General features: G+C 36.9%; 1 protein-coding gene across 1 annotated transcript in view; it reads right to left on the reverse strand.

Annotated features, from left to right (window-relative positions):
- The window catches only part of Abcb7 (ATP binding cassette subfamily B member 7), a 145,808-nt gene that overhangs the window by 48,490 nt on the left and 76,918 nt on the right, over nt 1-20,400 (reverse strand). The window contains exons 3-4 of the mRNA XM_032889792.1: nt 15,222-15,308; nt 772-891 (exon numbers count right to left, since the gene is read on the reverse strand). Coding sequence (XP_032745683.1) covers nt 772-891; nt 15,222-15,308 — 207 coding nt within the window. The remainder of the gene's footprint in view (nt 1-771; nt 892-15,221; nt 15,309-20,400) is intronic.

Consider the following 20,400-nt stretch of genomic DNA (forward strand, 5'->3'; position numbering starts at 1 on the left):
CAACAGTTGAATGGTACTTCTTTAAATCATTTATGACCCATTTTGTCTCACAGTAATAAAATAAAATAAAATAAATTAGAATAAAATAAAATTGCCTTGCCCCTGTATGATGAGGGAAGAAATCTGCCTTATCCACATTACCTCACTTACATTTGAATACCTATACTGTGGCTTCTCTTCAGATTGTATGAATCTTTTAACTTTTTCATTTGAATACTATATAGTGAATATCAAAACAGGATTTCGTATACATTCTTAATATATTTCAGGGCAGGGAAAAGAATGAGCAAATAATAGGACACATGAATTTAAAACTGAGGGGGGTCTCTAAAATATCTCAAGGCTCCTACACTTAAAGCACCGAAAGCGCTCAGGATTTGTGGCTTTTTATCTTCCTTTCTTCCTTCAACTAAGCTCTTATTTGGCACTTATGGCTACAGATGTGCTTGTCTTCTTTTCTACTTATCAGAAGAAGGCCACCACGGCTCTGAGGAACTTCTTTTATAGAATTCAATATGCTTTCTTACACACAATGTTTCTGCACTGTATATACTTGTCTTAAGAATGAATTCCATTAGTTTTAACTATCAGACTATAACTATCAGAAACCACTTTGTATCATACAATTTCTGCTCAATGAATGAAAGAATTACGCAAAGCAATGAAAGCCCTCAAAGTTGACCATGCTTCACTGACAGTAACTTGCTTACTCTAACCCAGAGCTTACCACTATAAAAAATTATAGTATATTTTAACAAAATGTATCCTTACCTTTGCACCACCCAGAAATCCCAGGGAAATGGCAACTCTGGCTCGCAGATCAGGCCTGTCTTTGGGCCACACATAAGAAAGCATGGCTTTAATGATTTTTCTAGTATCAACGTCCTTTAACTGTTGAAAGAAGAGAAAACAAAGCACTAAGGAATGCTGTTTCAAATGTAAACAATTTTCCCTATATTATGATAAAATTATTATAGTACACCCACTCATTCATAAATTCTCTCTCTCTCTCTCTCTCTCTCTCTCTCTCTGTGTGTGTGTGTGTGTGTGTGTGTGTGTGTGTGTGTGTGTGTGTGTGTGTTGCATAAAAGGCAAAGCATGCGTGCAGAAGTGAGAGGATGAAATTTTCAAGAATTGGTTCTTCATTTCTACGAAGCAGGTTTCTGGAAATGAACTCAGGCTCTTCAGTTTGGCAGCAAACACCTTTATCTGCTGAGCAATCTCATTAGTTACACCAAAATTTAGTAATGTAGAATTATATAAAAATCTAAGAAATGCAGAAAAACATCGCAAATATCCACTTCTGAGAACTTCTGCTAAAAATAATCTGAATATTGTATTCTAAATTGAATCTATTTTACTTGAAAAATCTCTTAAATCTGTCAAATTCTTTCCATTTCCAATCACTAATATAATCCAAGTTATCATTAATTCTTGCCAAAAAAAAAAAACAACCCCAAACCACTGTAATAGGTTCCAAACTTATCTCCCTGAACTCACTCTATTCCATATCCAGCATGTCTAGTACGTTTACCCTAGAATTAAATGCCCCTTTTCTGTTTTCCCTCATAGATCATGATTCCTTTCTTTCAAAGAATCTATTTCAGTTAGAAACCACATATATGGCGCTAGCTAGCATCGGGTAAAGAGACATACCACCAAGGTTAATGACGTAGGTTTTATCCCTTACATCCACGTAGTTAAAAGAGAACTATCAACCTCTGCAAGTTATCCTCTGATCTTCCCAGAGGCACTATGGCAATGTTCCACCCCCAAATAAAGAAATAAGCAAGTAAATGTTTTTTTAAAGTCATATTCGGTTACATAGAGTCCACAGCCAGTCTGGCATACATGAAACCTAGTTAAGGAGGAAGGGAGGGAGGGAGGTGAAGGATGGATGAAAGGGACAAGAGAGAAAGAGAGAAGAAGGAAGAAACTGTGTGTGTGTGTGTGTGTGTGTGTGTGTGTGTGTGTACAATTACTTGACATCTGCTTCTACTAGAACACAAATGCCATTTTGACATTAACTCTAGTTTATATTCATAGTTATATCTTAATACCAAATGGAATGGCTGACAGCATGTATTTAGTCAATACGGAATGAAAAATACATATTCAAATATACACTTTGACTATGGGAGACTATGTGCTAAAAGGAAAGGGTTTACAAGAAGGGAAGACAATGATATAAGGGAGTATTGTAATTGGGGAAAATAAAAATATCATCTTTTTTCTCATATGAATAATTTAAATTTAAATGTGTTACGTGAGTATAGGTCTATACATATGAACGCAGGAGAACTACTTGGTGAGACAGGGAAGAGGAGTTGATATAGAGCAAGTACAAGCCGTGCACAGTAAGATATGTGTACAAAAATCTCATAATGAAACTCATTATTCTGTATGCTGAACAAAAATAAAATTTTAATAAACAAGACTTTATACCAGCATTAACTAAAATTTAAAAAATGCTAAATAAGGAAACAAAAATTTGGCTATAACAATGTTTATGCTTGGACTGTTTTAATAGAAACAAAATTAAAAAAAATACTCCAAACACATTAACAATAGTAGCTCAAGAGAATAACTGATAAATGTTTATATTCTTTTATATGTTTATATTTCTTGTAATCCATACTACATTCATATTGACTTCAAAAAGGAAAAAAGTTATACAATCTAAAGTAAATATGTATAGCTCTGAGTGGGCTAACATACACTAACATACACTAACATACAACAAACTCAGAACAGTAAACCCAGGACACTTTTATATTCTGATCACCCTTATAAAGTTTAGCGAACTACTTCACTTGTCTTTTAGGCAGTTTTATTGTACAAAGAGGAAGAGAAATAAAGTTGCTCCTATTATACAAAAACAGAAAGACTGTCATCCTGAGCTGTTTCAAATTCTTCAGATGGCAAAAATATGAAATGTGAAAAGAACAGTTTCTGTGTTTTATTTTACACATACTCATGAGTTAGTAAGGCAGTTTAAAAAAGAATGAAGCAATAATTTTAAAGTCCACTTTTCCCAATCGAACAATCACAAAATAAATATAATTCAATGCATTATAACACAAGTGTGGGCATTTCAACCATTTTCCCATTTCACAAGTTTGTCTGCCTAATTTTTCTTGATGGGGTAATGGAACAAAGGCCCTGTTTCCACATATCTTTAGGAACATTCCCTCCTGTCAAAACCTTCTACAACACACCCCAGAAATTTTTCAATAAGGACACAGAGAAGTTACGGCTAAGAGCAAGAAAATTATTCTAGTTGGCTTAATAGTGCATAAAATGTCACCACTTCATTTAACCAAATGGGTTCTGAAGTTGTGTAATCATGCATTATGAGTCCATTAAGCTGTAAAGGACATGACTTCAGTTAGAGTTTAGATAAACTATAAAGTTTGAAAAACGACTTTTTTAAAAATAGAGACCAAGTCAAAGAAGTGTTTTAGGGGCTGAGACAGTTATAAAGAATTCTAAACCAACTTATTTCTACTGCACCAGAGAAAATAAAATTGGGGAACCTTCATATAGATCCTGAAAGATAATATCCTACCTTCCAAAAGCAGCAGTTACCTCATTTTTAGACAGCCAGTAGTCATCCTGACGAACAAATGTGTTTTAGCCACAGCCACCAGCAGTAGCTTAAAACTAATTTATCACCTCTCTATTAACTATGCATTGCCACGTCAACTCAGTCAATATAAATAAATAATGCCGAAAGCAACATACATAACCCCTTAAGATCACATTCTTAAAGAAAGGTTGGGAAATGTAATTATCAAGATGATGATAATAACTGGTCTTTGAAAAATATGAAATGGTGCTTGCAACCAAGTCTGCTACCTGGGTAGAAACCTATATCATGAAAGGAGAGAAATGACAGCAGCAACAAGTGGTCCTCTGACCTTCACATATCTCATGGGACAAAGGAGTAAATGCATATAAAATATAGAAAAACCTATCAAGCAATAATTAAAGGAAATGAATGGGTAGAAGTGGCTGAAGTGACTGATGATATTCTAACAGCTTTTCTTTTAGTATCCCTTATATATAAGTAAGAACTATGAAATTCATTTTCTAAAATAATTTTCACAATAGAATTTAAAAGCAATATTTTGAAACATAATATTGGAGGTAGAGGCAGGAGAATCATGAGTTGGAAGCCAGCTTAGATTTCCTAGTAAGATTCTACATAAAAAATAGAAAGGCAAAACAAAATCTACTGATGACTCTAGCGTGACTCTGTAGGGTGGAGTGCTATAGAAATGTACTTTAAAGGGCTATAAGCCTTGGAGAGCATCTTCTTTCCTCCACCACTATGCGAATGCATACAAAGTAGCTCTCTTGCTGTAGCTAAATAGCCTCACATTTAAAACATGGAAATGATACTCAAGGCTCATTACACTGCAAAACCAGTATTGAGTATCGGTCTTAACAGGTACTTAGAAGCTGCTTTTGCTTTCAAAACAAAACAAAACAAAACCAACCATAGCTTTGATTCTTCTTTTGGGACCCAGGATAAGTGAGAAGAGGACAAAAGTCTGGTAATTCTGCCTTCACTTCATGTCTCCTTTACTTTGGCAGACTCCTTTCGATGTTTTTGTTTGACTCCACTCAGGCATCTAGAGTGTAAATGTAGCTCAGCTCATCTTCCTTCAAAATTGGTTTTTTTTTTGTTTTGTTTTGTTTTGTTTTTGTTTTTGGAAAAATGAGTTTACAAGAAAGTATTTGGAAATCTCAGAGAGCTAACAGAGGGATGAAAATTATCAAAAGCAAGTTGGTCCAAGAGGAAAAACATTAAGAGATACAGTTATCAGAAATACAAACTGGGCCATTACAGGAAACAACACTCAATAAGCATTCATTGTCCCATTTTAAAATGCATAAGCACAAATTTTTATATTATTGAAGCCCATTCAGTACTTGATTTATTAAATCACTACAAGTTTTGAGAGTATTAAATGGTTATTTAATTTGGTATCAATACACAGCTTCATAAGTGTAATGAAGATAGGCAAGTAAAAAGAAATAAGGAAGGAAACATCTATTTATACACAGGAAAACAAAATGGCCCAATGGTCACATAGGGCACCCAAAACCAACATAGTTATGCATTCCTTCTATCAGGAATACGTTCTGGGAGATGTAGAGTTAGGTAGTTTTGTGTGACTATCACAGAATGTGTTTATAGAAACTAAGACTGCTTAGTGTGCTCTACACTTAAGCTCTCTAGTCAACCCCACTGCTCCTAGACCAAAGTATATGTATAACATGTAGCTGGACTGAATACTGTTAGAAGTTACAGTATAGTGGTAGCTACATGTGTTAAAAACATGAAAGGGATGAGGAATATGTGCATTTTTTAAAACTATAGTACCTGTCTAAGGCACTTAAAACCAAGAAAAGCTTGTAAGATCAGAGGTTGCTCTGGTTAAGTTCGTGAGTAAAGAACAAGTAGACATGAAGAACTGGAAATTACAAGTGCTACTAGAGATTTATCAATGCTCTACATATGACATGATAAATTTGTTTTGAAAATTCAGTAAATTAACTCTGGTTTATTAAAACTTTTACTTTTAATTTTTTGGAACTTTTGGTCTCCTTGTAATAACAGTCAAATGGCTAGTAGATAACCATGTCTCTAAAAGGCTCATGAGGGCCTTAGATTTTGTCCTTAGCTGATAGTGCTACTGAGGTACTATATTATGAGGGCATTGACATGTTCAGAGACTAATGAGGTCTTAAGAGGGGGAAGCCTGAGGGACTTAGGTGACATGAGGCAGGCTAGTTTTTAGTTGTCATGAGGTAAGCAGCTTTGCCTCCATTGTGCTCTTTCGCAAAGTCTGTGCCTTTAGCAGCCTAAATACAACTTAGCTGGCTGATGAAGGACTAAAATTTGTGAAATTATGAGCCAAAATACAATTTCCTCTTCTTAAATTGTTTCTCTCAGGCATTTTGTCATAGCAGTAAAACATAACTAACACATGTAGCTTAACCCACATTTTATAACTGCACAAATGATATTATATCATTTTATAGTAAGCCTTTCTCTATTTTTTTACTTCAAGCTTTTAAATATACTAAAAAATGCACAATTGCACAAACACTGATCTAAGTCTATATGCGGTCTTCTTATTTCCTCTCAGTGAAAAATTCTCAGACAAATGGAACTGTCATCTTCAACAATGATGATTTTTTTCCTCTGGAATATCTCCAAAAGGACTAACTAGTTCATCTTGGAGAGTGTCACTATTTTCAGACATGTGCTCACGGTAGATTGCTTAGTTTATTTCTTCTTCCATCAAAACCTCGCTTACTGTGAGCTAACCCGCCATAAACATTCCTCTCTATTAGAGACACCCGCACAGTGAGTGTTTTTCAACTTGTGTGCCTGGGGGAGCAGGGGGGGGGAGCTGGTGTATTTGTGTGTGCTGGGTATGTGGTGTTGTGCACATAGGGAAGTCCGAGGGTAATGTCCAGATACCTTCCTCAGTTGTTTCCCCACCTTCTTTTATGAGGCATACGGTGTCTCTCACTGGACTGGAGCTTTAGTTGGCTACAATGGCTGGTGAGCCCAGATCTTTCTGTCATTACTCCACAGCTGGGGCAATAGGTAGACATCATTACTACAAGCTTTGTTTTTATTTTTAATATGGCTGCAAAGAATCTGACTCGTGTCCTCATGCTTGACCAGTAAGTACTTTACCCAGTGAGCCATACCCATAGCCCCAGGTTTTCAAAACCTATTTTGTTTTCAGAATTTCATACATGAGTAGTGTATTACAACATCTTCTTTCCCTCTCCAACTCCCTTTGTGCCCTTTCCTGCTCAGATTCAAGGTTCCTTCTTTAATTATCAAATCCCAGTGAGGGAGGGTTTTTCCCCTTTTTATTCATACGTTTTTCTTTTCTCTTGCCCCCTCTTCAGACACATAAGTTTACTAAGAAGTGGGAAGTTTTCAGTTCCATTAAAATCTTAAGAGACCATCACTATCCTTTGCTGACCAAAACCTCATTATGGGGCATGTGATCGTGCATAAATAAATGTGAAGTTAATAGGATATAACTTTACGCCAAAAATCATACTTATTACATGGAATAGTATTCATCATAATAATGGCTATTCAACATGGCACAGCACTCAACAGCAGGAGAGAAAGCCCATGACTAAATGCACTACAAGAGAAGACCTATAGTTAATAACTATAAAAAGGGCAAAAGAACTTAAAAATGAAAACATGTAAGCTGGTTTACTTGGGGGAATTTTTAGATATTAAGTATAACTATATTAATAAATTCAATATATATTTTGCTGTTCAGGCAGCTTTGTATTGGTTGCCAAAAAAGTTGTCAAGCATAAATAGCAAATGTTTCCATAAGGAATTCATTCATTTCAAGAGATTTTATTCCACTGAGCTTTGACAAAGTGAGAATAAAAAACTAAAGAAATAATACTTTGACAAGGTTAGTAGAACTGTCCTTTCCTTAGCTGCTGAAGAATTTAAGAATCCTGGTTTTACAGACATATTTTTTATTTCATTTTTATTTTTATTTTATGTGTATTAGTGTTTTGACTATATGTATGTCTGTATGAAGATGTGGGATCCCCTGATACTGAAGTCACAGACAATTGTGAGCTGGGAACTGGGTGCTAGGAATTGAATCCTTTTTCACCAGTGAGCCATTTCTCCAGCCCCAGAGATTCCTAAATGTTAATAGGAGGAAATGGACTAACTTACAAAATCAAACTGTATTTAAAATAAACTACTTAGAGATAAAACTTTTGGTTAGGAAGGACTCAAACTTTTGGAATAGTCTCTGTTCTGTAAAATCTGGCATATAGGCTGAATGTCATCTCCCTAAAGAACTAATTTAGTATTATTTTAGGGACAGATAAACCATTCAGGGAAGAAAACTGTCTTTTAACCCAAGCTAATGGCATCTTCAATTAAAGGAATAATTAAAAAGGATACTAGAGTACTGTAGAGATAACAATGACTTGATAAAAGCTAGGTCAAAAGAAAAGCAAGTTCAGTTGATGCCTCGCACAAAGCTCCAGAGAGCAAGCAGAGAAGTCCTCCTACATTATTATAACTGTAATGTGTTTGGAATAGGAGAGGAAAATATAAACTGTCAGAAAAGGCTTGGCAATTACTGTTATTTTCTCTTTACCTTGGGGTTTGTTTTCTAAGCTTGGTTAGTCTAAAATCTCAATAAAGAGTTTATGCAGTAGTGATAGGACCTGGGGTGATGGATTATTCCCCACATGAGATACATTTGTACCTGATAGTCCACTTAACAACTTACCATAAACAGTATCTAACGAGCAGACTGATGTCCACACTGGCCAGTCAGTAAGTTCTTTATCCCAAAAGTAAGTCAAGTTGATAGAGCAAATGAAGATCCTTAGGCTGCCTGATGATGTATGAAGTCAGAGCCAGAGAACTGGCTCCCCATGTCCTCCAGGTACCCTCTTCACTGGTTTGTATTCTCATTCATTCTAGCAAGCTTAGATATTATTTTGCCAATCTTCCAATTTTCAATATTCCAGGATCCCTTTTCACGTCTTCTGGTTATATCAAGATGTATGCTAAAGTTCCCTGATTGCTCTAGCAAGTGCCTTTACTATCACAGGCTCAATCAGTGAGGAATTATTTCTAACAAAAAAGACTAGGAAGCAGAGTACTTCTTCTTCAGTTAAGTAGTCCTTTCATTGAGTTCAAACTACATTCACTAACAGTGTGATGTATAATATATTGGTAAATTGTAATATGGTATTTTATCTCACTGAGAAGCCAGCTCTAAAAAAGGACTCTGCTCCTTACCTCCACCCTTCAGACCCATGCATGTTTATGTCAAGTGTCCTCCATGGCATCCAAGGGAAATGACCCTGCTAACTCTGTGACAGGGAGGGATGACAACAGCAAAGCAGACCAAGAATAAAAAACACTGTGTCCTTGAGAACATCTAGAAGGTAAGCTATTTTTAACAGAGGTTACTATTGTTTATCCTATAATATAAAAAATGCCTCCAGGAAGCCAGAGAAGCCAGAAGCTTAGCCATAGCAGGCTTAGTCATGGAGAGAAAGCTTAATCAGGAAAACTAGCTAATATCTTCAACCTCCCTAATTGGTTTTTGTTGGAGAGTGTTTGATTTGATGTGCTGTCATTTCTATGTTATTATTTGTTCATTTACTCTGAAGCATCACCTGAGGGTACTCCATTCTACCAATCTTTACTGAACTCCAGCTGCCTGTCCTAAACATAACGTTCCCTTTTTGATTTCTGCTTAATGTTTTAAACACTTGATCTGATGATGTATTTCTATCTATCGACCATTTATCTACCTATATATCTACCCACTTACTTCCCATGCCATCTATTATTTATTGTGGCTTGCTATACACTTAATGAAGTCACTCATTCAAAATTTAAAAACTAATAATATGGCTATTGTACATCATTCTGCAGACCATACAGAACAGACAGATGCTCCTACAGAAAGCTATCTCTCAATATTTAAATGTAGGAGTAGAAATCCCCAATCCTGGATGGCAAAATGGCTTAGTGAGTAACTGTGCTTGTATAATACAAGCCTGGCAATCTGCATTAAATCCCCCATACCCAGATCAAAATGAAAAGAATACACTCTAGAAGGTCGTCCTCTACATGTGTACCATGCCATTTGCATGCCTGCATGTATCAATACATATTTATACAGAAATGAAAAATCTTTGTTTAAAATCTCAAATCATTTTTAAAATCAATATTCTATTATAAAACAAACAATTCATTCATCTATTTTAAAAAGCAATATTTTCAAGTATTGAACTATCATTCCTTCCTTTTTCACAACTCTTTATGACTACCACATGAGATAAACAGATCACTTAAATATACTCTGAAATCAACTGTAATTGTTAATAGCAATATTCCTAAAGAACATACAAGTGGAAAATTAATTTTAAAAATTAAGCTGTGCAAATACAGAGGCGAATGCCAGCAGCAAACCACTGAACTGAGAACGGGGACCCTGTTGAAGGAATCAGAGGGGGAACTGGAAGAGCTTGAAGGGGCTCGAGACCCCATATGTACAACAATGCCAAGCAACCAGAGCTTCCAGGGACTAAGCCACTACCTAAAGACTATACATGGACTGACCCTGGACTCTGACCTCATAGGCAGCAATGAATATCCTAGTAAGAGCAGCAGTGGAAGGGGAAGCCCTGGGTCCTGCTAAGACTGAACCCCCAGTGAACTAGACTCTTGGGGGGAGGGTGGGGAGGGGAACACCCATAAGGAAGGGGAGGGGGAGGGGGATGTTTGCCTGAAACCGGGAAAGGGAATAACACTTTCGAAATGTATATAAGAAATACTCAAGTTAATAAAAAAAAAAAAAAAGCAAGCTGTGAATGTATCGGTTTCTATTATTTGTTATGTTGGTAAATATTGTATCTACTGGTTTATATATTCTGACATGTCAACAGTTACATTTTAAATAGGGGAACTTTGTCTTGTTAAGTACTATATCTCCTATACCTATCATAAAGTTTGGCACAAAGCAAGTACATAACATAAACGTTTAAAAATTAAGTTTCTTATTATATTGCATATACATATGTATGTTTGTATACATGCACACATGCACAGAAGCCAGAGGACAACACAAGGATGTCAGGCTTGACAGCAAGCAATTGTACATGCTGAATCTCTTATTGGATCAGACATATACTTTATAAATGAATACACTGTGATTGACGAAGGCCTTCCAGTCTCACACTATAACAGTACCTAGCATTCATTGAGCACCTCCTACATGCTGGACAGTATTTAGGAGTTTTAACATGGTGAGAAGAATTACTTCATTTAACTTCCTTCTAGCATTATTTTTAACCCTATTTTATAGAAGATCCTGAAACGTCCAGAATTTCATGATTTGTTCAAGGCCATTCCATTAGGAAGTGATGGAGCCCAGACTCAAATCCAGTGTCGATCCAGAGCTGAGGCTCTCAACAATTACATATTATGTCTCTTTTTCTTTTCCATTTGGCCAACAAGTCTTATTATTTTATGATTCCATTTAACCAACAAAGTTAAAATTATATAAAGATAACAAGAGAAAAAGAGTTGTAGAGAACAATATAAAATATTACAATTACAATTGCTTTGTTCTAATTTTTCAGAAAAGAAATTATCTTAGATTATAGTCTCTGTCATTTTTAAATGTACCAGTATAAAAATTTTATTGTTAGATGAGAAAATACTGTCAACATTTAAACAATACAAAATACATAAAATTCTTGTCCAGTGCAGCTTAAGAGAAGTGTCTGCTTCTCCTTTTTCAGTCAATCCATTTCGGGTCATAGTTAGAGCATGCTTAGCAATTATCTTTAAGAGTCCTCCCTGATATAAGGTCCTGAAACCTGACAAACACCACGCCAAAGAGTAACACAGGGATAAACAAATATCACTACTTAACTAAATTTGACAAACTCCATCATATTATACTGTGTTACTTCCAAAGACAGCCGTGAGGGCTAGTGACATATACAGAAATGGAAATGGATACAATATGCTTTTATTTTATGGGGAAGGTGAAGAGCAGCATTAGTTAGTTACCAAGAAAACAGAAAGTTCTCTTACCAATCATCTATCAATACAGCAACTCATATTCACTTAGCACCTATATTTTGCATACTCTTCATGAAATTTTGTTTCATTAACTCATTGCTACTTCAAAATACTAATCTTTTATGACAAAATGACAGAGGGAAGGAGGAGGGAGGAGAGACAAAGAAGAGATAAGAAGAAAGGAGGAAAAAAAGGAGGAAGAATGACCAGGTCGAGGCAAGCCCCAAGAAAATAGAGCAGATAAAGAAATATGTAACAATGCTCTGGTGACATTTTCACTGACCCAGTGAAAGTATAGTCCAAATAAATCTTTCTATTTCAGAGGCTTTACTTGTTTAACATATGCCCATATGATAATGTTAAAGAATATCAATAATAGCTAGATCATGTAGATAGAGAATTTACTATGAAGTTAACCTATATTCTAAGACCTAAGCATATAGAGGGAAAATACTGGCCTTAACAAACATAAATTCTTTAAAATTATTAAACCTAATTTGCCTACTTCTTTATAAGGCTAGGTTACATAAGAAAGTCAGTTGAAGTTACCTAAGAGATCTAAGGCATTTAGAACAGACATAGGACCATAAACCCGGGCCTGAGAGATGTAAACATAAAGATCCTGAGTTTAAAGTGACAATGACATGCATATAGTAAGACTCTGTACTAAAAACAACCAAAGCAGAGCCTAGAACAGGATCCTTCCAGCTTCTGCCTGCGTCGAGAGCTGATCCTGGAACACAGCTCTCTGTACCCAGATCCTGTGGGTAGAGAGCTGGACTCTCAGATGTGCGGGCAATCCTGAGAGCACAGGTGAAACCAGCACTTCTGTATACATTCCTGGCCCAAGAGGAACCTGCCAGGAGCCCTCTGGACACAGGAACCTAGGAGCAGTCAGGGACAGGATCCTTCTGGTCTCCACCTGGGCCCTGAGCTGAAAGCCAGTCTCCAGGAGCTCTGACATACCTGAGAGAGGGATCAGCCTGGAGTCCTCAGGACACACAAACTCAGGAACAGTCTGAGACAGGATCCTTCTGGTTTTTATCTGTGCCCTGAGCTGACCCCTGTGACACACCTCTGTAACCAACTCCCGTGGGTAGAGAGCTGGATTCTCAGAAGTACAGACAATGCTGAGAGCACAGATCCTGCTGGGAGAAAGCTGGTCACCAGGAGTATTGAAACACAGGCTTACATGAGGGTCAGGCCACTGTCAGAGACAGCAAGACCAGTTAACACAACAGACAACCACATGGTGAGAGGCAAGTATAGGACCCTAAGCAACAGAAACCAAGACTAATTGACATTATCAGAGCTGAGTTCTCTCACCAAAGAAAATACTAGATATCCAAACACACCAGAAAAGCAAGGTTTCAATTTAAAAATCACATTTTATGATAATGATGGAGAACTATAAGAAGGATATAAATAACTCCCTTAAAGAAATGCAGGAAAATACAAGTAAACAAGTAGAAGCCTTTAAGAAGGAAACACAAAAATCCCTTAAAGAATTACAGGCAAACACAATCAAACAGGTGAAGAAATTGAAGAAAAACATCCAGGAATTAAAAATGGAAATAGAAACAATAAAGAAATCACAAAGGGAGACAACTCTGGAGATAGAAAACCTAGGGAAGAGATCGGGAGTCACAGATGCGAGCATCACCAACAGAATACGAGAGATAGAAGAGAGAATCTCAGGGGCAGAAGATGCCATAGAAAACATCAATACAACCATCAAAGATAATGTAAAACACTAAAAGCTCCTAGCCCAAAACATCCAGGAAATCCAGGACACAAAGAGAAGATCAAACCTAAGGATAATAAGTATAGAAGAGAGCAAAAATTCCCAACTCAAAAGGCCAGTAAACACTTTCAACAGAATGGCTAAGACTCAGGTGTCACTCAGGTGACAGCAGACACTGGCGAAGATATGGAGAAAGAAGAACACTTCTCCATTGTTGGTGGGATTGCAAACTGGTACAACCATTCTGGAAATCAGTCTGGAGGTTCCTCAGAAAATTGGACATTGCACTACCCGAGGACCCAGCTATACCTCTCTTGGGCATATACCCAAAAGATGCCCCAACATATAAAAAAGACATGTGCTCCACTATGTTCATCGCAGCCTTATTTATAATAGCCAGAAGCTGGAAAGAACCCAGATGCCCTTCAACAGAGGAATGGATACAGAAAATGTGTTACATCTACACAATGGAATACTACTCAGCTATCAAAAACAATGACTTTATGAAATTCATAGACAAATGGATGGAACTAGAAAATATCATCCTGAATGAGGTAACCCAATCACAGAAAAACACACATGGTATGCACTCACTGATAAGTGGATATTGGCCCCAAAGCTCGAATTACCCAAGATACAATCCACAGACCACATGGAGTTCAAGAAGAAGGACGACCATTGTGTGGATGCTTCAGTTCTTCTTAGAAGGGGGAACAAAAATATTCATAGGAGGAGATATGGAGACAAATTTGAAGCAGAGACTGAAGGAATGGCCATTCAGAGCCTGCCCCACCTGGGGATCCAGCCCATATACACACAGTCACCAAATTCAGACAATATTGCATGCCAAGGCGCATGCATGCTAACAGGAGCCTGACTCCTGAGGGGGCTCTGCCAGAGCATGACAGAGGTGAATGCTTGCAGTCAACCATTGAACTGAGAACTGGGTTCTCATTGGAGGAGTTAGAGAAAGGACTGAAGGAGCTGAGCTGAAGGGGCTTGCAACCCCATAAGAACAACAATGCCAACCAATCAGAGATCCTAGGGACTAAACCACCATCCAAGTACACATGGACAGACCCATGGCTCCAGCTGCATATGAAGCAGAGGATGGCCCTGTTGGGCACCAAGGAGAAGCCCTTGTTCCTTCCAAGGCTGGCCCTCCCCCTGTAGGGGAATGACAGGGAGGGGAGGTGGAGAGGGGTGGGTAGTTCACAGAAGAAGAGGGAGGGGGATGGAATAGGAGGTTTATGGATGGAAAACTAGGAAAGGGGATAACATTTGAAATGTAAATAAAAATATCCAATAAAAAAGAAATAAACCAAAGCAACCACAATAGAACAATGAAGTTGACAAAAAATAAATAAATAATTTTTTTTCTCTTCTCAGTGAATAATAAAGGTCTTTTAGGGGGTTGCGGAGGTTCAACACAGGATTTCTCTGTGTAGTCTTGGGTGTCCTGGAAATCACTCTGTAGTCCAGGCTGGCCTCAAACCCAGAGATCTATCTGCCTCTGCCTCCTGAATGCTGGGATTAAAGGCATGCACCACTACCACCTGGCCCCATGAATACTTTTTTATAGTTTACTCAGCCATGAATTTTTGTTATGAATCAAAGATCACTTCTGTTTAATATTCACTAATTTCTAAGTGTTTTTCTGCATGAGAAAGCATCATTAGCTGAGCCAACCAAACAGTATTAGACTATGACATTTTCAAAGACATAACTTCCACTCAAATACAGTCATCACCACAAACTTCCAGTGAGCTGTCATTCACTACTTTAGAATTAGTTTGTAAAGTTAGCATAGAAAGCCTTAATAGTACTTCTTACCCCTTCTTTTGGGTCTGTGTGGAGTCCTCCTCCTGCGTGCCCATGCCAACACGTTCTCTTTTCTATCAATGGCCATGCCTGAAGAACCTAATTAAAAATGATAACAATCAGTCTATTTATTAGGTATTACAGAATTTCAGATAGTGAAACTAATATAACAACTGTCCCTAAAGTAAATTCAAGGGATTAAATAGCCCTAGCATAGTAAGCAAAACACTTTGAAAATTAGCATACAGATAAATTTATTTATACAATCTAATATTTAAATACAACAACACATGTTTACTTTTAAATAGCTTTTAAAATTAGTTTAACTGATTTAGCTAACATCAGTATTACTTAATTTATCCTGACTTCCCATCTATCACTCACTATAATCCTGTAAGTAAGCAAACAAGGCTAATATACTTAATGATTCATATTTTACTTGCTTTCCTAGTATAGATATTTATATAATTAATAAAATCAAGTTTATACAACTGATTATTATTATTGTATCTTACAAATGTATTTACAAAATTTTGATATTTAATAAACTTATGATCTAATATTTTTCAGACATATTTTGTTTTCACTAGTGCACAGTAAATTTCTTAAAATTAAGATCAAAACTTTTTGACTCATTTTTATCTTCTATGGTACATATGATGGTTTCTTATAAATAGGCAAAGTAGACTTCAATGCTTCTGGATTCACTTTAAAATAAGATCTACATACACTCTCCTAAGTAATCGTATACAATATCTTACATATTGTAAACTTTTCAATGGCTTTAATATTATTGCTAAACTCAGACATATATAAAAGTAAAATCATTTGGAAAAATGTAAGAATTAATAAGATAATGACAATTAGGCTTAATATTTAGATTTTTAATACTGAAAGTTGTCATGATTAAAAATACTAAATGAAGTAAATAGACAAGATGTTTTGCAATATTCATAAAACTCAATAATTAATACAAAGTGCATGGTTTTTTATAAAAAATATATATATCGATGCTATATACAGTATAACAGTATAAGCTAAGAACCAAGATATGAAAATAGAATTATATAAACCAAAAGTATCGCTTCTGTTCTCAATCTGCGCCTAGAGGGAAGGCTGTCCCACAGCCCTCTGGACCCAAAACCTGCCGGCAGAGAGCTGATCTGTCATAACTGCTCTTACTCATAAGATCACAGGCTCACAGGAGAGACAAGCTCCAGTCAGAGACAGCAAGACCAACATCTCTAACATCACAGATAACCAGATAGCGAAAGGCAAGCATAAGAACCTAAGCAACAGAAACCAAGACTACTTGGCATCATCAGAACCCAGTTCTCCCACCACACAAGTCCTGGAAACCCCAACACAGCTGAAAAGCAAGATTCTGATTTAAAATCACATCTCACTATGATGTTAAAGGACTTTAAGAAGGAAGCAAATAACTCCCTTAACGAACTATAGGGCAACATAGGTAAACAGGTAGAAGCCCTGAAAAAAGAAACACAAAAATCCCTTACAACAGATATCCAAAATATACAAAAGAACTCAAGAAGTTAGACGCAGGGAGACAAATAACCCTATTAAAAATGGGGTTCAGAGCAAACAAAGAATTCACAGCTGAGGAATGTTGAATGGTTTAGAAACACCCTAAAGAAATGTTCAACATCTTTAGTCATAGGGAAATGCAAATCAAAACAACCCTGAGATTTCACCTCACACCAGTGAGAATGGCTAAGATCAAAACTCAGGTGACAGCAAATGCCAAGTAGGATGTGGAGAAAGAGGAACACTCTCCATTGTTGGTGGGATTGGCAGACTGGTGCAACAATTCTGAAATCAGTCTGGAGGTTCCTCAGAAAATTGGACATTGAACTACCCTGAGGACCTAGAAGATACCTCTTGGGCATATACCCAAAAAGATGCCCCAACATATAAAAAAAACACGTGCTCCACTATTTTTATAGCAGTCTTATTTATAATAGCCAGAAGCTGGAAAGAACCCAGATGCCCTTCAACAGAGGAATGGATACAGAAAATGTGGTACATCTACACAATGGAATATTACTCAGCTATCAAAAACAATGACTTTATGAAATTCATAGGCAAATGGAGGGAACTGGAAAATATCATCCTGAGTGAGCTATCCCAATCACAGAAAAACACACATGGTATGCACTCATTGATAGTGGCTATTAGCCCAAATGCTTGAATTACCCTAGATGCCTAGAACAAATGAAACTCAAGACGGATGATCAAAATGTGAATGCTTCACCTTCTTTAAAAGGGGAACAAAATACCCTTGGCAGGGAATAGAGAGCAAAGATTAAAACAGACACAGAAGGAACATCCATTCAGAGCCTGCCCCACATGTGGCCCATGCATATACAGCCACCCAATTAGACAAGATGGATGAAGCAAAGAAGTGCAGGCCGACAGGAGCCGGATGTAGATCTCTCCTGAGAGTCACAGCCAGAATACAGCAAATACATAGGTGAATGCCAGCAGCAAACCACTGAACTGAGAACGGGACCCCTGTTGAAGGAATCAGAGAAAGGACCGGAAGAGCTTGAAGGGGCTTGAGACCCTACATGAACAACAATGCCAACCAACCAGAGCTTCCAGGGACTTAGCCACTACCCAAAGACTATACATGGACTGACCCTGGGCTCCAACCTCATAGGTAGCAATGAATAGCCTAGTAAGAGCACCAATGGAAGGGGAAGCCCTTGGTCCTGCCAAGACTGAACCCCCAGTGAACGTGATTATTGGGGGGAGGGTGGTAATGGGGGGAGTATGGGGAGGGGAACACCCATATAGAAGGGGAGGGGGAGGGGCTAGGGGGATGTTGGCCCGGAAACCGGGAAAGGGAATAACAATTGAAATGTAAATAAGAAATACTCAAGTTAATAAATAAATAAATAAATAAATAAATAAATAAATAAATAAATAAATAAAAAAAGAATTACAGGAAAACACAACCAAACAGGTGAAGAAATTGAAGAAAAACATCCAGGAATTAAAAATGGAAATAGAAACAATAAAGAAATCACAAAGGGAGAAAAACCAGGAGATAGAAAATCTAGAGAAGAGATCAGGAGTCATAGATACAAGCTTTACCAACAGAATACGAGAGGTAGAAGAGAGAATCTCAGGGACAAAAGATACCATAGAAAACATTGACCCAACTGTCAAAGATAATGAAAACGCAAAAAGCTCTTAATCCAAAACATACAGGAAATTCAGGACCCAATGAGAAGATCAAACCTAAGGATAATAGGTATAGAAGAGAGTGAGGACTCCCAACTTAAAGGGCCAGTAAATATCTTCAACAAAATTATAGAAGGAAACTTCTCTAACCTAAAGAAAGAGATGCCCATAAACATACAAGAAGCCTACAGAATTCCAAATAGATTGAAGCAGAAGAGAAATTCTCCCATCACATAATTGTCAAAACAACCACAAAACTAAGAAAAGAATATTAAAAACAGTAAGGGAAAGGGGTCAAGTAACATATAAAGGCAGACCTAACAGAATTACACCAGACTTCTCACCAGAGACTATGAAAGCCAGAAAATCCTGGGCAGATGTCATACAAACACTAAGAGAACACAAATGCCAGCCCAGGCTACTATCTCCAGCAAAACTCTAAATTAATATACATGGAGAAACCAAGATATTCCATGACAAAACCAAATATACACAATATCTTTCCACAAATCCAGACCTAAAAAGGATTAATAGATGGAAAACTCCAACACAAGGAGGGAAGGTACACCCTAGAAAAAAAGATGAGAAAAATCTTCATTCAACTAACCCAAAAGAAGATAGCCACACAAACATAATTCCACCACTAACAATGAAAAATAACAGGAAACCACAATCACTATTCCTTAATATCTCTTAACATCAATGGACTCAATTCATAATAAAAGATGGAGACTAACAGATGAATATGGAAAGAGGACCTAGTAATTTGCCACATACAGGAAACACACTCCAGTGACAAAGACAGTACCTCAGAATAAGAGGCTGGAAAACATTTTTTCAAGCAAATGATCTGAAGAAACAAGCTGGTATGGCCATTCTAATATGATTAATATCGACTTTCAACCAAAAATTTCAAAAAAAAGATAAGGAAGCACACTTCATATTCATCAAAGGAAAAATCCACCAAGATGAACTCTCAATCCTAAATATCTATGCCCCAAATGCAAGGACACCCACATTCATAAAAGAAACCTTACTGAAGCTCAAAGCACACATTGCACCTCACACATTAATACTGGGAGACTTGAACACCCTACGCTCGTCAATGGACAGATCAGAGAAAGAGAAATTGACAGAGACATAGTGAAACTAACAGCAAAATGAATTTAACAGATATATGTATAGGACATTTTGTCCTAAAACAAAAGAATATACCAGCTTCTCAGCAACTCATGGTACTTTCTCCAAAACTGACCATATAATCGGTCACAAAACAGGCCTCAACAGATACCAGAAGATTGAAATAATTCCATGCATCCGATCAGATCACTATGGACTAAGGCTGGTTTTGAATAACGACAGAAACGACAGAAACCCCACACACACATAAAAGCTGAACAATGTTCTACTCAGTGATAACTTGGTCAAGTAAGAAATAAAGAAAGAAATTAAAGACTTCTTAGAATGTAATGAAAATGAAGGTACAACATACTCAAACTTATGGGACTCAATGAAAGCTGGCTAAGAGGAAAAACTCATAGCTCTGAGTACCTCCAAAAAGAAACTGGAGAGCATACACTAATAATCTGAGAGCTCATCTGAAAGCTCTAGAACAAAAAAAAAAAAACACAAATACACCCAAGAAGAGCCCAGAGCAGGAAATAATCAATCTCAGGGCTTAAATCAACCAAGTAAAAACCAAAAAGAACTATACAAAGAATCAACAAAACCAGGAGGTAGCTTGTTCTTGAGAAAATCAACAAGATAGATAAACCCTTAGCCAGACTTAGCAGAAGGCACAGAGACACTATCCAATTAACAAAATCAGAAATGAAAAGGGAGACATAAGAACAGAGTCTGAGGAAATTAAAAAGAGTTATCAGATCCAACTATAAAAGCCTATGTTCAATAAAACTGGAAAATCTGGATGAAATGGACAATTTTCTAGACAGATACCAGGTACCAAAGAAATAGAAGCAGTCGT

Source organism: Rattus rattus, chromosome X, assembly GCF_011064425.1.
Source record: "Rattus rattus isolate New Zealand chromosome X, Rrattus_CSIRO_v1, whole genome shotgun sequence".
NCBI classification, from domain to species: Eukaryota; Metazoa; Chordata; class Mammalia; order Rodentia; family Muridae; genus Rattus; species Rattus rattus.